Source organism: Betta splendens, chromosome 17 (genome assembly GCF_900634795.4).
Source record: "Betta splendens chromosome 17, fBetSpl5.4, whole genome shotgun sequence".
Taxonomy (NCBI): domain Eukaryota; kingdom Metazoa; phylum Chordata; class Actinopteri; order Anabantiformes; family Osphronemidae; genus Betta; species Betta splendens.
The window spans coordinates 8,793,779-8,812,518 of NC_040897.2; the positions used below are offsets into that span (position 1 = coordinate 8,793,779).

Genomic DNA, 18,740 nt, shown 5'->3' on the forward strand with positions numbered 1-18,740 from the left:
TGAATGAAAAGCTGGAGCGCTGATAGCGGAGACGGCGAATGTGAATATTCTGTAGTCTCAACACAACTCGACACCCTGACGAAAAATCAATATCCTAAAGTAACGCCGCAAAAAGAAGTCTGCTAATATCAAGGCTTTCTGCGCTGTTGTATTGGCAAACATTTCTATGATCAACGCTGCAGCTGCCATTGATTCCTTTTCACTGTTATTGGTTCAGGAAGGAGTTCAATCAGACTTCAAGAGTCAGAGTGGGACTAGCATGTCTGGATGCTTCAAGGGAGGGAAAGCGGGGACGGGAGCATAAAAGCGTCTCCTATACCAGAACCTCCACGCCTTCCTCGGGGGCCAGACAGAAAGGCTAATTTAAGAAGCGTGGGCCCTGTCAGCTGTCATTAGCGCGCCCACACGCACGCCAAAAAACGCATACAAACGCGCTTATCCGAAAACACGCGTATCCCGCACGCGCGCCCGCTACACAAAGCTAATTCCAGAAATGTGGGCAACTGTCAGAAGTCATCATCGGCGAGCACAAAGCCAGCCAACTTGTTACACAACCTGGTGGGAGAGGCAGCGACAGAGATAGACAGAGAGAGGCAGGATTATTGATCAAGGCTGACTAACAACACAATGCAGGAAAACAGGAAATAAATTGCAAGCGTCGACTTTGCATCGACCCTCTCAATCCAGGTGGCGGGGGAAACGGATTCGACGTGACCTTCACGGCCACGTGAACGTGTTCTCTAAACACATAAGTGTGTTTAAAGAAGCTGGAATCCTACAAGCCCATTGTGTAAACGGGTCTACTCCTAGCACGGAGAGGGACATACAGATAAAAACCCACAAGACAAAATCGATGAAACACACAAATACTCCACTAAGCTCTAGGGACACGTGCAGACTAGGTGTGTTCTTCTTTGCTGTTCTGGTCCTCCAGCGATCACACGCTGCCGTTGTGCGATCAAGGGAGGCTTTGAAAGCCCGGACGTGAATCCGCTCCCAGTTCACCTCAATGGGCCGCCGACCATTTTGTGCCTCGGCGACGACATCAAAAGGCCGCGGCTGCCACCTGAGGAATTCATAGGCCCGCGGTGACGCAATCTGCCTCGCAGGTAAACAGGGCGCAGGAATTGATTCCCCCAAGATACTATATGACATTCTCCAAGCAGATTTCCATTCCGCTGTCACGGTGTGCATGGTTGCTTATTTGCTCACAGGGTACAACTTAGGAGTTTGGCACTGAAACTAATTAGAATTTTTGCATTTTAGAATATATTAACATACCCAGAGGGAACCGCAGTAACATTGATTACAAAGAACTGCATGCATTTACTGCTCTGCCTCTGATCACACACAATATTGCATTTCCAGACTCTCCCTCCCTCCCACACACACACACACACACACACACACACCTTGTCCCAGTCCCCCGGCGTGAAGCAGGTGCCATATCAGACTCCCCTACCCTCTGTGCATGCACACACACACCCATGCATGTCTTCAAAGACAGAGCAGTGAAGCAGAGGTGACAGGTCTCTGGTTTCGTGCCATCTCCGACAAATGTAGCGCTAATTGCCTTTTCCCTACTGTTACACGGCAGCAAGGTCCCAACATGGGATCCATATGGCCCCCAAGATGGAGTCATCTTTACCCACTAGACAATCAGAACAAAAAGGGAGAACATCTAAGTTGTGAGCAGGTACATGTAGAGGCTGGTGCGTTATCATGACAGCTGATTAGAGGGATGGGAGACGGGAGTGTCACACCGCTAATGATCTCTTCATCTGATTGACGGGACAGGCAAGGCTCCAATTCACACATCGCTGAATGTGGGGTGTATACAGCACAGAGGGTCAGACTTGCAAACACACCACACACACACCCTCACACCACACACACACCCTCACACACACACACACACACACACACACACACACACACACACACACACACACACACACACACACACACACACTGCTGTGTTGGAGGGAGGTAGGATTTGCTTTCATGAATCCGTCCTGTGACTTCCAGAATATTCCACCATTATGCTGGCCCCAGCAGAGCCATTTCCTCTCCCAGTTAGCCTGTCATCAGGGGCATTGTGCTGCATTGTCTGGGAGTGGGCCTAAATGGGGGCCTTTCAAGGGCATTTTCAGGTACTTTCATGGAAGAATAGAGAGGGTATTCATATCACATTTCAGGATTTCTATTTCTGAGCAAACACAGACACACACACACACACACACACACACACACACACACACACACACACACACACACACACACACACACACACACACACACACACACACAAACACACACACACACACACACACACAGCAGCACTTCCTCTGCTGACCCAAAGGAGCCAGTCAAGTGGATTCCTCCTGCAGGTGATTTCCTCCACCTTCTCCCTAAAGACAAGATCCCATTACCATCGCCTGCTATTATCTATTATCTCAGACTGAGCTAGCAGTAAACACTGTAATGTGCATCATAAGGGGAATGTCATTAAAAAAAATTAAATAAAACATCCGCAATCCCAGAAAAAATGTTTCCAAGAGAATTTTATCCCAAATTATATTAAAGTTCCCTCACTGATACCAGCAGCTGTTTTTTAAATTGTTCTTGCAAAAACATATCTGATTAACCTTCTCCTCTAAACGAGGGCACGCTGATCAGCTCAGGTTCCTTAAAGGCGCCGACGGGCTGCTGCCGGCGCCTTTAATTGCACCCTCATTGCTTCATCCCGTGATTATTGCCAATTATCCGTCAATTAGCAACGTGCTGATGTCACCGTGATGTGAAAGGCAAAGCAATCAGGGGCCCGTTAGCGCTGAGAAAGGTTGTCCATGCTAATGACCCCCCCCCCTCCACCGTCCGGCCCACGGCAGAAGACGCTGCCCATTGGCGGGTGTTTGCGCTGATAACTATTCTCCTGTGTGAGCGTAGAACAACAGCGGAGCGGGCCTGTCAACACCGCTCCACATCCACGCCTCTCTGAGGGTTTGGAGCCTCCAAAATAGGATACATGTGCTGTTTGGAACAACCTTGACTGGAAAACGCTTGACCCGTTCTCCGCCGGCCCCCGAACCTCCCGTCGCCCCATTTCTTAGAATTATATTAAATCTCCGAGGAATGTTCGTGTTATACGATACAGCAGCGTTCATTCAACATTTTCTTCTGGCTCTCAGCCCAAATTTGATCAAGTTGCGCCACCGACTTGTACTTTTGTTGTATTTAAACCACGAAAGGTGAAGCGTTTTGCCGCTACGTTACCGTCAGTTATTGTTCTACGTGGACAAACCCTTTGTTCACCGCAGGAGCGATGACAGATCGTCGTCGCATCCACCGAACGCAGCTAATCCATCAGACGCGCGCTCGCCGCTCAAACAAACAGAGGACGCTGGCGACATCTGTCATTCCCTCCCTATGCTGTGATCCATGATATGATCGCAACGCTCATATGTCCAGGACGATTCACAATCAATCTTCGAAGCCGAGGCAACAGGCAGACGGAGAGTCAGAGAGCGAGAATGTGAGCGGCTCCTCGTTTGCTTTTCGTCTTTTCTGGTCGTTCTTCCTAACATTACGACCATCCATCATGCCTTTTATTTTCCCGCGATGCTGCCTGACGTTCATCAAAAGGGAAGTCCATTTTCCGAGCGTCACCTGAGCCTCGAATTGATTGAGAACACGTGCAGAAATGCAAGTCGCTTAAATTTTTAGAAAGAAGGCGTCCTCCTTCAGACAGCCGCTGACAGGGAGAGTGAAAGCCGTTTAAGATTTATGAGCGTCACGTGATGACAGCATTATACATCAACAAGTAGCTGCTTTATTATTGAACCTTAAAGCCAGTGTAAACTGAGCAATATGTGAGCTAATATAGGGACTGAATGCAGCCTCTTTATTCAGTTACAAAGAGCATCAGTCAACACACACACACACACACACACACACACACACACACACACACACACACACACACACGCAGTCCCTGGCATGAGGAGCAAACACACAGCAGACTGTCACGCTACAAGTGATCCCTGCATGACTCTGCGCGGCGGCTCGCTTCGCTCAGGATGGCCATTTTGTCACTTTTACACTGGTTAGAATGTAAAACACTGGCCTGAAATGGTCGCGAGAAGGCAACCGCTTTGTTCAAACTGGAAGCGATGCTGAAATACTCTCTGGCATACAAGCGATCAAACAGAGAGGTGTCCAACAGAGCGGCCCTGTTTACCATCGACTGACATCACACAGCGACAGACACTTTCCATAAACTGATAGTTCCTACTATAAACAGTAGAGACAATGCTCACTTTCAATAAAAGGCGATCAAATTCCACAATAAACCACTGATGGGTTTACTGTCATCAGCCGCAACATACCGTCTCCAACGCACAGGTTTAAATAGTTATGTTTATTAATTATGGAAGCAGGTGTCTGCCCATATTTGCATGTTTCAAACAGCAGCTACTGTACCTGCCATAGTAACGATGATATTATCATTACAGTCATAAAAGAACTGAAACAGACACTGACACAGAATTGACTCAAAGTGCTGACTTATACGCACACATCGCACACGTTGTGTCAGGTTAAGCCTTTACAAACCATTATTCAAACGCACAATCCAAGGCTCCATGATAGGAATATTATAATAAAAAAGGTCAGCGTTACACATCAATAATCTCGCATCGCCCACGCGTCAAACGCGCGGTATCTTTCTCCATTGACTTCCCTTCCGACTGATGTGACACGGTTGTGCGACACAGGCGGCGGTGCGACTGTACAATTACATTCACCTTGGCTCAGTGGGAACGTTTGTCATCTTGACACATCATCAGCTAAATGCGGCGACGGCGTGGGGAAAAAAGCTGCGTCCGCGTCGCACCTCGCTTTATTTTAAACGCCACGTTTCCTGCAGCTCCCGCCAACAGGACGACTCCACCCTGACATCACTGCCCAACCTGATGCTCACATCAAAGGCAACAGGCGCCGCTTCGGATGCCCAGCCGTGGGTCGGAGTGTGTGTGTGTGTGGGGGGGGGGGGGTTATTATAAGAGCGAAGGGATGAGGAGAGAGGAAACAACTGGAGACGGGCATGAATTTTATACTCTTCACTAAGCTCCATTACAAAACAGGATTAAGCCTGTGTGTGTGTGTGTGTGTGTGTGTGTGTGTGTGTGTGTGTGTGTGTGTGTGTGTGTGTGTGTGTGTGTGTGTGTGTGTGTGTGTGTGTGTGTGTGTGAGAGCTGGTAGCTGTTAAATAAATCTAGGAGCACGTCTTGATTCTCTTTCTCTCTCTCTCTCTCTCTCTCTCTCTCTCTCGCTCTCTCTCTCTCTCACACACACACACGCACACACTGCTCATTTATTACAGCTAAACTTTTCACGGAGAGGAGGCTCGCAGACATCCGCACACACGCACACAGGAGCACACACTCCGAAGGGCTGCGTGTGCTCAAGGGTTAGCAGCCAGAAACTCCAGCCTCCTCATTAGCGCAAATAAGATACGGGCCTCTCCTTCCCTTTGTCCCCCTTCGCCTCTGTTCTCCTCCACAAATGAGTCCTAATCCCCGTCCTCCAACTTTCCTCTGAAAGGAAGAACAGCGCAGAAACTCTGTAGGATTTCCAGGTTAAAGAAAAAAAATGCCTTCTTGACTTATTTATGAATCTGATAAACGTATGCTTTCGGTGTTTTTATGGAGGACGTTTGGTTGTGAAGGACAGATTGCGCTGAAATGATTTGCTATATTGGCAAAACTGTTGAGGAAAAGCAGGTCAGCGGATCAACACGAGCTGGAATCGGTTCATCATGTCGCCCATAGGGGCGTAATTTATATTTTCAACACATAAATACATAGAAAATATTCCCTCAATACAGGAAAGAGACCAGATCCAAAGCCAGCGCAGCGACCTTGGCTCTTTGGAGGAAGTGCCTCTTTCACCCCATCAGTTTCCTAACTGCACTCCATCCAGCCAGGAAACTGCTGGTGGATCGAGATGCTGTCCTCTCATTTCCCATTCCCCTCCGTGCTCCGAATCAATAGTTAATTACCTCCAAAACGCTCCCTTCTCATCCAGCTAGCGAAGTGGGCAGCGCGCGGCGGGCAGGAACTGGCCTGGCAGAGGGTGAGGACCGTCCTCCCACCACTGCTACTTACTGGCCCCTCAGACGCCGGCCTTCCGTCCTGCTGCGCAGGCGCAGATGCCCCGTCCGTCCCACCGCGGCGCCGGCCAAGAAGCTAATGTTGAATAAAATATTGCGTTTATGGTGCGGAGAGGAGCAGGGGATGTCCTGAACCTGGAAGAGACCCCGGCACTTACTCATTAATAATGGGACAGGCCCCGGGCCCAAGCCCTCAGCTCTCTGTCTCCACTCATTTCCGTTCCACACATCAAACGTGTGTGTGCGTGTGTGTGTGTGTGTGTGTGTGTGCGTGTGTGTGTGTGTGTGTGTGTGTGTGTGTGTGTGTGTGTGTGTGTCGTTCACATTCCTGGCTGCGCGCTTCCCAGTCCCTGCGAGGAACCAGGCCGCGGAGTCGGCTTTCATTTAATCGAAGCGGAGCAGCTTCCACCGGCGCTGGTAATTTCAGGCCTATTAACGTGCTGCCTTTAATTCCTCTGAGCACGGGAAAAAACAGCTTCCTCGCGGCTGCTGATTCACTTAAAATGCAACAAAGTAAAGAAAAGTTTTTTTTTCCTCCCCCCTCCTTCTGCAATATCGACCTCATACATTGTGCATTTACACTTGTGAGGCTCTGCTAAATAAACACAGCAGACGTTGCGCCGAGCAAAGTGGCTAAATTGATATTCTTATCAGCCCGATTGTGGACTTCAAAAAGTTCCCCACACAGAACGCTGCCTCCTACTCCTTAATCAGCCTCTGTTCCGCCACTTGCCGCGCTGCGCCCCGAACCTTGAGCCCAGAGTCAAATTAAATCATGCAGGAGCCGACTGATGACGAACAATCATAAATGAGGCTCTTTGTTCCTACAGGCCTGCATCCGACAGTCTCTTCACCCTCTTCCTGTTCCTGTCGGCACCACATCTACTACATCTTCAGACGAACAGGGTCAAATTACACTTTAAACCCTAAAATGCTTTAAAAATGCATCTGTTTTTGACTAGACTGCGTGTGTGTGAGTGTGAATGGACCAATTATTCCCAGACGGACGTGTCTGAGGGAGACGCTTCTAGCGCTTGAAAGTACCTTTAATTAGAATTCTTTAAATAAAGAAAACAACAAAAAGAGCAGGGACACGAGTTGGAAGCGGCTTCAACAACAGGTCTTTGTGGGTGTGGACGGGTCAGAGCTGACGTGGCTCAAAGGGCCAGGGTGCGTAGGGGACCGTAAGCATAGAGGCCCCAGGGGTCAGGCTGCGTGAACGCTGGGAAATAAGACTCGCTGATCAATGCTTTCTCCCCTCGACTCGACGAATATCGAAGGGGCTCCTCTTTCCTGCTGACTGAACAACTGTTCCCAATCTGTGGGACAGGTGATAATGGAGGGAAGAAGGCCGGAGAGACGGAAAACGAATGAGCAAAGGGAACCTCTTCTCGCGCCGCCGCGCTCCAGTGCTCGGGAACCTGGGTCGCTGCGCCCGATCCATCACTGGCATCGGCCTTGTCCACTAGGGGGCGCCTTTAGGGAACGCGGGGCCTTCCAGCCACCTGCACGGACAGCAACATCCCCGAAAAACATACAGTATGCGCACAAATAAACACACCTACAGCCTCTTTGTCACCATTCTCCTTTTTTTTTTTGTTTGTTTTTTTTACTGCTCATTCTCACACACACACATATTCGCATGCAGAGCCGGTCCCCAACCCGCGTCCACCATCTGGCCTCCCCCAGGCTCAGATGTCTCAGGGGTAAGGTGAGCCGCGAGGGAAGCGCATACGTGTGTGTTTCTCTGCGGGCGCGGGCGAGAGGCGGCCGATTGTGTTATCAGAGGGAGATATTGTGTACTGCAATACGTCAGACGCCGGAGAGGAGAACCAAGACCGGGGGTCATCGTGGCCGACTGGGCCCGAAAGCGCCTCGACCCACTCTGGTCCTTTCACTGTAGACGACAAAAAGCCTCCATTTGGGGAGGAGGCCGTATCTGCTGCCCCGGCCAGCCATTACGGCTTTAGCACTCGAGAAAAGACCCAAACGCACAATACACACACACACACACACACACACACCGAGGCAGGGAGAGCGCGGAAAATTGATTCTACTTCAGGTGGTCCCAGGTCAGCGATAACGCCCGAGGCCAAAATACACTCGTACGCTCATGTAAAGAGCAGAGGAAACCAGCACCCGCGCACTCGCCGGGACTTTTAGACTTCCTCCTCTGGAGCCGGGGAGCTCACGCGCACGGTAGCAGCGCCACGCGAAGCCAGAACCGGGTCTCTCATTCGGGAAGCAAGTGCGAGTCGCCGGAGCCCAAACGGGCAAATTAAAGCAGCATTTCCCGCGTTGAGTAGCTGCTTGTTACGCGCAAGGCTGTTCCTCATTGATTAGAAAGGAATTCAATAGGAAATTTAAAATAAAATAATGCTTTATGGATCCCACAAGGCAGATGCTGGGTCAGCAGTGTGTCCCAGGAGGCGGGGGGTTGGGGGGGGGGGGGGGGGGGGGGTGAGCTGCTGGACAAACCCCCTCTAGAGCTGAGTCAGTGCGTTGCACAAGGACACTTCAGCAGAGCAGTGGAGAACTAAGAGAGGGTCTGGGCGACAACACAGAGCTGTTCTGACCTCAGAATCTATTATCTGTAACTTATTATTGTTTATTCAGGAAGCTACAATTTCCTCCACTTAATAAAGGTATTTAAACACAACATCCTCAGGGACTGGTTACAGCGCATTAGTAATATTAGTAATAGAACACTGCTGCTGCTCAGACGTCTACTGTCTGTCAAGTAACGGAGCCAGCCCACTTTATGTTCCTTCCACCGCTCATTTGTAAAACACGCATGCATGTTTTCTGAAATCCGCTGACCCCCATCTCTCTCTCCTCCTCCTCCTCCTCCTCCTCCAGAACCGGCGTTTCATCGTTCTACCCGTTCCTAGTTCCGCCGCCGCCCGGTTCCAGGCCGTTAAATGAGCGGGCTTATCTGAGCCTAATTGGTTTAAGGGCAAACAGAAATAAGCAATGGCTCTGTAAGTAGGGGAGAATTACTGCAGCTGCTGGCAGGAACCATCTGCACGCCACGGAGAGCGAGCGGGCGAGCGAGCGAGCAGAAGAACTGGGGAGGAAGACAAGAGGGGGAACGGGGAGATTAGAGAGGAGAATTATGGCCGAATGGGCCGGAAATATGAAAGCGGCAAAAAAAAAGGGAGGAGGGAAGTAGGCAGAAAGGAAAAAGGTGAAGATGAGAGGGAGAAATGGAGAGAGGAGGTAAATTAGGGTGAAACAGAGCGCGGCACATGCTTCTTTTTCTAATGGCATGCAAATCCCCCGTCCTCCCTCTCCTCGGTGCTAGCCTGTAGCCCGGCCGCCCCTCGCCGTCAGGCCCGTTCCATCATCTCTCCCTGTGTGTGCTGGATGGCCACGCATAACATTCGAAACGCATCAGTTCCTAATGTCTTTAATCAACTTTAAGGAACTAGATCGTTTTGGCTCCTCGGTGAGGCCACACACACACACACACACACACACACACACACACACACACACACACACACACACACACACACACACACACACACACACACACACACACTTGTGTTTGCTCTCCATGATTTCCATCTCATGGTTGAGCAGGTCGTCGCTGGCTGTTTACTGTGGGCGTTCGCCTGCGTTGGGGGATCAAATGGATCACTCACTTCATTAAATCAATGTGTCCATATGCCCGGGGCTGCTCCTAACTCTAAAGTTACAACCACACACCCAGACTGATCTATGACACTCGGTGATTACCGGCTGATTTGGACCCGGTGTCAGATTAGGAGTGACCGAGGAGGCAAGGATAATGTGGTCAATGGCTGCACACACACACACACACACACACACACACACACACACACACACACACACACACACACACACACACACACGCACACACGCACACACGCACACACACAACAACAAAAACATGAAAGTGCAACAGATTGCAAGTCAGATCAGTGAAGATTTGACTCTCCCCATGAGACAACCACCTTTCAATTAGCGACCCAAACAAGGAAATCGCTTTCATCCTCGTTACCGCGGTAACGCATGGGCCAACTCCCTCCCCATCTGTTTCTCTCTCATCCCGTCTTTTAAAGTACAAATCCCACAGTCTTCTCAGACGAGGGACGATCTGCCTCCTCCCCTCCTCTCGCTGAATCCACTTTTCTGCTGTCGCTTTTGCATTGCGTAAACATCCGAACCTCAAAATATCCGTCCATGCAGAGGTAGCAATTTGGGCCCGGCTTTTCGGTATCCATAACTGTGTTGAAATTTGATGAGCACAAACAAGGAAGCCGCTGCCGAATTACAGAGCACAGCTGGGCCTGGGAGCGGTCCAGGAGCACGGTTGTAAATGATTAAAGAGAAAAGCTGCATGTGAGAAAGCTCATTTTTATTTGTGTTTATAATTTACTTATTTATGCGTTTGGAAGCGAATGCAGACAGCCGCCGGGGCCCCCGTGGTGGTCCTGTGCATGGTTTATTGGAAAGCGTGAGCTACAGCGCAATAAAATTAGAGAAGACACTTATATCAGCGACGCTGCAGGGATTTTCATCCAGCAGCCGGCGGCTGATGCTGCAGCCAGCGCGCGGCTCCCCAGGGTCACGCAGCGGAAATGAAAAACATGTTTAACTGAGGAGATATTAGCCACTAGTGGCACCGCTGCTCGACCGGACGGGGAAGATGCAGAAATAGAACAAAATGAACAGAAGCGCTGTCAGAGACAGGGGAAAGGCAGCCGAGTCGTTCGAAAGTGCCTGAATCCTGATACTAAACATATTTTAACCTCAACATATAATCCAGCGCACAGAGACTTTGTCCCGGCAATTTAAAATGTCACAGAATCGCGCTCAGGGGCTTGCGGTTAATAGCATTTTATATGAGAGGAGATGACAGGAGGACTGGGAGGTTTGACAGGCACCCGCGACGTGGCCTTTATTCCCCACTGAGAAAAACTAATTTCTCGTGGGATAATGAGAATCTGAAATAACACACTTTACTGAGGAGGCGCTGCGTGGAGCCGGAAAAGCCGGGGAGTGGGACAAACTGATTTTTGCGCACCACGTTCTGTGCGGGGGGAAAAAAACAACACATTTAGATCAGACAAAGTATCGCTCTTCGCGACGGAGAGCCGGCGAGGCGCGTGCAACCGTCGCTCGGAATTAAAAAGAGGATTTCCACGGCGAAGGGCTGCGATCCACGTGCGCCACAGCCGACGTATCGCGGAGCCAGAGGCGCAGCGCAGCGCAGCGCCGCGCGACGGAGGCGCGTCCCGCGTCCCGGGGACGAGCCTCTCCGCAACCACGGCACAAGTGTCCGAGCGGCTTATTTACCTTCCATCGCGGAGGATGTGACGACCAGCACGCATAAAAGCGCAAACAAATCCACTGTCATGGCAGAAGGGTAGTGTCCACAGCCTGTCCCCCAAATAGGCTAACCAGGACGCACGGTGCGCGTCAAAAGAATCCCTCAGTTGTCAAGAGTGCTCCTCCAGCAGATAGAACGTGTTGTGACTCACATTTCAAGCCGTAGTAAACAATGTGTGACAATCAGCGGAGGGGAAACAGAGTGTTGGGGCTGAGGGGTGCGAGGCGCTGGGGGGGGGGGTGGGGCGGGTGGGTGTCGGCGGGGGGGAGACCCGACGTCGCCCGCTCGCAGCCCCGTCGGAGCGCCGGGCCAATCAGCGACCGGGAGCTGGAACTCGCGGGCCAATCGCCGACGCGCCGCTCCGCCGCTCCGCCCACCGCGCATTGTCAAAACACTAAACTTTTCCTTGACCTACATGAGTCCGCCGCACGGTGGGGGATTGGCGCCCCCACTCGGCTCCGTCGTGCTATTGCACGCTCGGTGAACCCTGTGCCAAGTTTGCCCTCATGGGAGATGGTCTAAATGGCCGTGTGCTTGTTCTGCGGTCTGCCAGCTTATGGTTTAAGATAATGCTGCCATTGAGCTATTTATCAAGCTCATTACTGACCTGCTCCTTTCCCCAGAGTGTGTGTGTGTAACTGTGAATGTTCTGCACAATCACAACTTACTTATTTTTTTACTTTTTTTACTATTTATTTATTTATTTATTTATTTATTTATTTATTTATTTATTTATTTATTGCCACAGTAAAAAGACCATTGTTTTCCAAATCGACCGTAAACCTCGAAGGCCCCACGGGCTTGATTGGCCTCATCCAAGGTCCGACTCGTCCACCTCCACGCTGTGCTGGCACCGGTACAAACCGAATATGCCACAGCCGTGTTCTTCAATAGCGTCTGCAGATCCGGCCGCACCTCCCAGCGACATTAAACAGGCGTTGCACATCAGCGCCGGCGCTTCCCGTGGCCCCTGCCGCCCCCCTTTTGTGCGAGCGTGTGCTGCAACAGATGGTGCACACAATGGGCTGTTTTCTGCAGGGACATCCAGGAGCGGGGTTTGCTTCCACACAGAAAAGGGGCATTTGCTGCCCTGTAGCCCAGAACCATACACCTGTCTTGGTCTAGCGCTGTCTCTCAAGTCCCTGGAGCTCCAGGTGGGATGGAGCTGTTAATCTACAGCTTGAGTAGGCTCAGTTTTACCCCAGGCCAGTAAATGGCCTAATACTTCAGTGGTGTCTCTTCATGGCCCACTGGCCCACTTTTTGTGGACTTGATGAATTGGTTGAACGGTGGAGTCTTCAAATATTATCAAATTAAAGACTGTAGTTTACTGGGCGTGTCTGTGAGGAACGCTGAAGAAAACAGCTGTCCAGCCGTTCTCGCTGCATCAACCCCTTGTTCCCCTGTGAGACTCGACCTCTAACCTTTGCAGTAGCGAAAACCAAACGCGCCGCGAACGGAGAGCGCTGTCGCTCCGGCAGCGGCCGACGGCAGATGAAGTGGGGCAGCGGCCGCTAACTGGGGACCGGAGCTGATGAGGGCATCAGTCACTTTTAATGGGGGTGGTAAAGGAGCGTGCCCCCCCCCCCCCACGACGCCCGCCCCCCGACGCCCGCCCATTCTGTGGGGCCCGTCGCCGCAGCCTCGCCTTGTTTTTCGCCGGTCCAGTCGCTGCGGTCGCTGTCACCTATGACTCCACAAACACAGGAGAGAGAGAGCGGAGCCGCCGCCGGGGTGGGGGGGGGGGGGGGGGTGGTGGGCGGGGTGGGGGGGGGGGGGGGGGGGGGGGGGGGGGGGGGGGGGGGGGGGGGGGGGGGCGAGGAAGGAAGGAAGACGAGGGGAGGCAGGAACAATGGCCCGAGCGGCTTACTGCACATCCTCCCCGCACAATGCACGGAGCGACACAACGCACGCATACAATGGCACGCGTGTGCGCGCACAGCGCTCCGATAATGATCCACACAAAGCCTGACAAACACTCGTCTACTTCAGCTCAAGAGCCTCAGCCCAATACCAACAGTGAGCCCAAACACATTGCAGAGAGCCTCTTATTCGCGCCGCGGCCTGACTCTTCCTCCTGCAAGTGCGGCATCCTGTCTGATCTCTTCTACATTCCTCTAATTCTACGATTTTGAATCTAAAGCGGAATAAATGTATTTTGCTCATCGCGCTTTTGACTATTGGAAAGGAATCACAGCAGTTGAAGGGTGTGTAGCTCGCTGTACAGTACACTGACGGCAGAGAGGACCTGCAGAACACAGACCACAACGCAAACGTAGTGTTTACTGAGACATTTACTCATTATTCATATCCATATTACAGGAGTGTAGGAGAGATGTATGGATGGTGACAAGCAGAGCAACAGGTACACGGGCTGATTATAATGACGCACAATGAGGATGACGAGGAGGAGAGATGGTTCCCAGAGAAGGTGGAAGCTGGGAAGGTTTGTCTGGCGATGAATATGAATGCATAAAAATGAAATGTCTAAGCGAATGTGGAGACGGTGCAGGGACCCAGGTGACAGCAGAGCGCGGTGTGGCGCCGCACCCCCCTGAGGGGGATAGGCCGGTTATTAGGCTGGGCTTTAGCTTCATCCATCTTTAGGAGGAGGGCTATTGACAATATGAGCACGGAGCTGAGGCTGAATACAGATGCGCTCTGGACCAGCGCTCCCCAAACAGAGGGTCAGGACTCGAGGAGCGGCAGCCGCGCTTGGATTTTCTGGGTCACGGCTCACGAGAGGAAATGGAAAGTAGGTCGTTGTTAGAAGGGTGCATGGGTCTAGTTAGGTTTACTTCATTATCTGCGTGTTCGGAGTAAAACGGGACAGTCTAATTGCATCAGTGGACGGAAATTTTGGTGTCACCTGTAGATTGGATGGAAGTTCGTCGCCGACGCCGGCGCCGACCTCTGGAAAAGTTTGAGCGCGATCCTTTGTGTCTGTGTTTAAAACTCGCAGAAGAGAGAAGCTGTTTTCTGAGTCGGGAGACTGGATCGACTCGGTGACAGCGGGTCAGCCCGGCAGACAGGGCCGGAGCTAAATGCAGCCCTCTCATTAATCTGCCATTGATGGCAAGACTGATGGTACCTGTCCCCCGCCATCGGCGCACAGACACTCCAGTGACATTCGCTGCACTTCACCGGCACACGGCAGCAAACAGAGTGCAGTGGTGGAGACGGAAACAAACACACGGGGGGAGAACAGACTCAGAGAGAGAGAGAGAGAGAGAGAGAGAGAGAGAGAGACAGAGAGGATGGAGAGAGAGGGATTATGCTCAGCTCCTCGCAGAGATGCACTGAAAGCACTATTTGTTTTAAGTATCACAGTTTGATTAATAACTCATTAGCTCACATTCATCCCATTCAAGAGTCAAGCTCTTTGGTTGCCATTAATCACAGCAACACAATGAGGAGGTTCGACTCCGCGCCGGTCGAGTGAGAGCGTCATTACACCGCGTGTAAGTGTCAGCGAGACTGAACTGCGCGTGGTTCACGTGCAGGAGGCTCCGAACGCATCATGTATGTGCACGAATGATGGATGCTGCCCCCCCCCCCCATCTGAGTAGCTGATGCATGTGTTCCACCTGTTCTGCGTGGACCCAAGTCCACGATCAGGGTGGAAAACACATCTATTTATTCAAGGTTATTGTTAATTTTCCGTGTCAGTCATCATTAAATCACTAGAAAGTCAGTGCTGCGTTCAGGGTCTACGCTAGTGTAGGAAATGTGGGTCATACTGCTTTCTCTGCTTCTGCATCATCATTAAACTCATGATTATTATTATTATTTAATGAAGGTGAATTGATTGACCCACCTTGTTTTTTCACTATAAGGAAGCTTCCCGTTGCCAGCGCACCTTCACCGCCTTGGGGCGAACTACACGTTTCAATTTAGGCATCAACCTGTTCCACCCCTCGCCTTGACAACAACAACATCTGACACATGGTAAATTGTTTTTTGTCTCCCTGAACATGTTATCATGAGCTGTTTGACTGGAGAGGCCCACGGAGGAGAGTTCGGGCTACAGAAGCACCATTTAGGTGCAGCGCTCGTTAATGAGGCCAAAGCAAAGCGCGCCTGACAGCGCATCGCAACCCGGCTCCCGGTGACGGCCTGTTCCCATCCAGCCTTTTCTCCCCACTCTCTGGCCGGAGACGGATAGTTCAGCACAATCTATCAACCTCTGTCTGCCTCAGCCACAGTGTCAGCGCCGGCTCTGGACAGAAGACAGAGTCCGTCACGGTAAATGGGATAAACATCTGCTGGTGAAAAGCGAGAGGGAGAACGAAGGTCGAATCAATCTGGCCTCTGTCTGCCGTGCACTGATCCCCCCGTCACAGTCTGACCTCTGCAGATGAAACGCCACTGATGCATTAGCATACAAAGAGTGCGACACCTCAGCCTAACCGCGGCTCCACTGCTTATTCAGATCATCGCCTGACGCCAGGGGGACAGTACATTATTATTGATTTGAACCGTTATTGAAACAGACCTTCAATACGCACATGGGCAATGCTTTCTGCTGTTCTTTCAGCGTCATCCTCTTCATCATCTTCATCCTTCTGTCCACAGCTTTGCCCAAACCAGTTATAATAATATCACATTTATTTCTAGTCATCTTTCAGACCTACTGTACTTTGAAGCAAAACCACTTCAACCTTCCAGATGGTCGGGTTTCAGAACAACGGGTGGAATATGAGGAACTGTATTGTTTCACAGTTTGTTGGCCCATTTGCTCTGTTTGTAACAGTGCCCAGTAAAACTGGGCAATTTATGAAGTTGGTTGGTCTGTAGATGTGGTGGATGGACCACTGGGTAATTTATGCCACAAATAGTTCAAAACTAAAAAAAATAAACAGCATCAACATCCACAAACAAGACTCTGAGGCCGATCTACAGGTGTGTGACTGTGTCTTTAACAAATTTTATTATCAGAGAATAAACTTCCATTAAACGTCTGCTGGTCCAGCCTGGTGAGTTTGCAAAGCGTTTGGTTTTTAATCGGGTGTTTAGCATTTTTTTTCACTGTTGTGATTGTGATGTTTTTTTTTGTTATATTCAGTTTTCCAGTTCTGCACCATAAGACATCATTGTTGTTGCCAAGACATCATTTATGTGTTAACATCCCATGTAGCACCAAATTATTCCTGAGCACACACACACACACACACACACACACACACACACACACACACACACACACGCGTCAGCAGGTACAGGACATGATGAAAACTGCGACACCAAGCATGAGCCATCACTAAAAGTCATGTGCTGAAAGTGGAAAATGACACTTGGCATGAGGACAATAATGCACTCCAACATTCATTATTCAGACAATGATCTCATCTGACACAGTCGCACAGCTGCACAGCGGCCATGCGGCCGTTCACAAATGAAGCACACAACAGTGGCAAGTTAACACAATGACCTTCTGATATTAACATTGACCTTTGAAAGCAATCTTTTCCGCCCAGCATGCATCATCAGATCAATAACGGCTGCTGCCAGGTGAAGCCCGGAGCACTATCGGCCTGTTGCAGGCTCAGCGATAGGCCACACACACACACAAAAACGCAACAAAGCCCGCATCAAACCTTAAATGTCAAAACCAGGTGCTGCACACAGGACGTCTGCTGCGTTAGTGCCTGTGATCGTAGCGCCCGCCGCACTCGGCTGTGTTGTTAATCACGGATCTGTGTTTTGTGACCGGCAGCAACAAGCACAAGTGAGAAACGCAATTAACAGCTTCCTCTTGTTTTGCTTTCTCAGTTTCAGTCCAGTCCAGGAAGCTCGGCGGTTGTGCTGGTCTTGGATCAGCCTCCTTAGCCAATCGGATGCAGACCCCATTTCCATACAGTTTCCCAGTCAGTGATTTCTCATTTAGACCACACAGCCCAGATCCTCGGCTCATTGAGGGCTTGATGGATGACCTGTCAAACACGCATATGCATGTGTGTGTGTGTGTGTGTGTGTGTGTGTGTGTGTGTGTGTGTGTGTGTGTGTGTGACTTGCTTGTACTGTACCATGTTAGAACAGGGGCAATGAGAAAAGTGGGTCAATCGTCCGCAAACCTCCCAGAAAAAGTCCAAATCTGTGTGTAGATGGTGACTTGGTGACAAAAATAATTTAATATCTACAGTACTGTACAAATACAAGAGTTTTCATTCTAAATTACTTTTACTCCAGTGAAAATCTGAGGAAGGATTCTGGACGGTTCACAGTTTTTACTTTGTAAATAAATAAACAGTAATGTATTATATTGTGTTGTACTGTTGTGCCATGACTTACAGTACACATACACATAGAGAGCACATGAAGGCCATTTATCACCCATGAGAAAAAATGCATTTCATGAAGATAAGAAATTAAGGCCTCCTCGCTGCTGTTTACAGGTACCTACAGTAACATACACTGTTCAGTATTAAATTCTTACAGTATGTCTTACTGCATATTAGGCACCAGCAGGTATCAGTTGACTGTTGAGTTGTGCTGCTGTCAAACCAAGTCTCATTAAAAGAGATCTCTGTCGTTATTTTATTATCAATTATATGTAGATTTTCTATTTGCAATACTTGTGGTATCTTTTGAACATTTTTTTTCCCATTGGCGTTTAGTTTTGAAGGTTTGTAACATCCCGCTGTTTGTTATTTAGCCTATTACCTTTCCAGGTTCTAACTTTAGTTCACCAGGTTTAAAATGCTTGAGGAACATAAAACTCTTCTTCATCCTGTCAGATGGATAAACTCATCAAACCAGCCTCTCCACGCACCCACTGGCTGAGCCGTGGAGCTGCAGGACAGCTGAGAAGGTCAGGGGTCAGAGGTCATTATAGATTGTTTCAGGTCACAGAAGATGGCTTAAACCTCAGGGGCAGCTCAAATGTCAGCTGGATTCATGAAGTGCCATCAGGAAGAAGCGAAAGCGCCTGGAAAAGTGTTTTGTCACCGTGGCACTTGTGTTGCTGTACGTTAGATATTTGTGTCTGTACTTTTCTTTACACAGCACCGAGAGACAACACCCAAACAAGCCATGTCGTGATGTCACAGCGCCACCAGGGGATGGATGTCTGTCACTGCAGGTTGAAAAAGAGGGACTGATGCTCTGAGTGGTTTCTGGGATAAATTATGTTTATTATTAGAAAATGTGTATTGTCAATAACAGGATTGGACTTGAAATAGCACAAGCATGAAGATAACAGATAAACAC

General features: G+C 50.0%; 1 protein-coding gene across 2 annotated transcripts in view; it reads right to left on the reverse strand.

Moving 5' to 3' along the window:
- The window catches only part of LOC114844001 (ephrin type-B receptor 1-B), a 111,578-nt gene extending 99,820 nt beyond the window's left edge, over nucleotides 1–11,758 (reverse strand). For both annotated transcript variants that reach the window (XM_029130991.3, XM_029130989.3), the window contains exon 1: nucleotides 11,498–11,758. In XM_029130991.3, coding sequence (XP_028986824.1) covers nucleotides 11,498–11,558 — 61 coding nt within the window. In that variant the 5' untranslated portion in view covers nucleotides 11,559–11,758. The remainder of the gene's footprint in view (nucleotides 1–11,497) is intronic.
- Between the last annotated feature and the right edge of the window lie 6,982 nt (nucleotides 11,759–18,740).